Source organism: Buceros rhinoceros, unplaced genomic scaffold, assembly GCF_000710305.1.
Source record: "Buceros rhinoceros silvestris isolate BGI_N320 unplaced genomic scaffold, ASM71030v1 scaffold13153, whole genome shotgun sequence".
In the NCBI taxonomy this organism is placed as follows: Eukaryota; Metazoa; Chordata; class Aves; order Bucerotiformes; family Bucerotidae; genus Buceros; species Buceros rhinoceros.
The window spans coordinates 596-2204 of record NW_010401863.1 but is presented as its reverse complement, the minus strand read 5'-3'; the positions used below and the strand labels follow the sequence as shown (position 1 = coordinate 2204).

General features: G+C 60.8%; 1 protein-coding gene across 1 annotated transcript in view; it reads left to right on the top strand.

The window, feature by feature from the left end:
* LRSAM1 (leucine rich repeat and sterile alpha motif containing 1) overlaps nt 1–1609 on the top strand; it is a gene marked incomplete at its 3' end in the record, with an annotated part of 20333 nt that overhangs the window by 18181 nt on the left and 543 nt on the right. The window contains exon 19 of the mRNA XM_010132424.1: nt 1243–1338. Within this exon, the coding sequence (XP_010130726.1) occupies nt 1243–1338 (96 nt within the window). The remainder of the gene's footprint in view (nt 1–1242; nt 1339–1609) is intronic.

Here is a 1609-nt window from a genome sequence, read left to right as displayed (position 1 = left end):
CTGGTGGTGGGGGACAGCCCCAAACTGAAGGAGCCCTGGGGAGACGTAGTTCAGGTGATGTGGGTGGTTCCTCTTTGATGACCACAGGACCTCCAGGGGAGTGTGGCTGTGCATTCCCTGCTGTGACTGAACCCCCCAGCCCACAAAATGCTTGGCAGAAGCTTTTCTGTGGTCGTGCTTGGTGCCTCCTGTGCAGCAGATAGTTGCTCCTTCCCCCCACATACAGGTGCTTCAGTAGTGAATGTGATGGATCGTTGGAAAGTGGAAGAACCAAAAGCTCCCTGGGAAAGGGAGACGGTTGCACGGCTCCCGCACCAGGTCTGTCCGGGATAGAGCGATCCCGGCCAGCTGTCCGCAGGGCGGGTGGCCAGGAGAGCTCAGGGTCAGCTGCACTGCCTGGGTTTCTCCTCTGGAGCAGCTCCCTGTCACCTCTCACCTCTGTGGAGGCGATGGTGCAGCAGAGCCGTCCCACCTCTGTCGGGGCAAAGCATCTCTGATGGGCTGATGGTGGGGTTTGCCTGCCAGAGGCCCCTGCTCCTCAAACGGGGGACCCTGTCACTGTATGGGGTCCAGATGCTGGTGAGGGAAGGTCCCCACCGCCCTCCTTTGGGAGAGCAGCCTCTGACAGAACCCTCGGCCCTTTGTCCGGGGCCGGCTGAAGCCCTTGGTGCCCGTGGTGCTGGGGCTGCCCCGTTAACGATCCTTGCAGCAGATACCAGCTCGCTGGGACTGAACCGTGCAGCGGTGCCGCAGGGTCTGACGTTCCTGAGACAGTTAACCCCTGCTTTCCCAGTGACTTACCTTGCCCTGGTACCGGTGGTGCTTGGTGTGAGAGCCCAGTGACAAGCTTCCCAAAGGCCGGGGCAGGTCCTCCATCCCTGCAGGCTTCTAGACCTAGTGCCAGGTCTTGCTCGGTTAAGGAGGGGGCCCATGAACGCTTGCAGGGCCGTTGACTGAACTTCTGGTGGAGTGGTGAATTGCTGCTGCAGACCAGCGCAGGCTGGGGCTTGGCACCACCAGGTGGTGGTCAGCGCAGGACCAGAAGAAATGGGCACAGCTTGAGTCTGCCGTGCCAGCTGCCTGGAGAGGGTTCCGAATGTCCCCTCAGCTGGGCCGAGGGCCGTGGAGCGCAAGGCTTCCACACTGCTGGGACTGGGGGGGTATGGTGGGTGCTTTGCTGGAGACGGGGACGGGGTGGCTGCCTGCGGTGGAGCTGTGGATGCCAGAGACCTTCTGTTGCAGGGGGTGATCACGGAGCAACGCCAAGCGCTCGGCTACCTGCTGCAGCAGCTGCTCAAAGAGAAGAAGCAAAGGGAAGAAGAACTGCGACAAATACTGGTAACAAAGGGCCCTGAGGAGGGGCTGTGGATGAGGAAGCGCGTGGGCTGGCTGCAGGGAGGGAGTCATGGATCATCACGGGATAAAGGGGAGCGGAGGAGGGCTCTGAGGGTTGTGTCCGGATCCAGAGACTGATTTAACTTCAGAACGTGCTGATGGAAGCTCTTGGGAACACAGTGCTGCTCCCCTGTGCATCATGAGACACCAGCATCTCCATCAACCTCCCCCGTCAGGAAAGGGCATATAGGGAGGGGTGAGCACGATCCCGCAA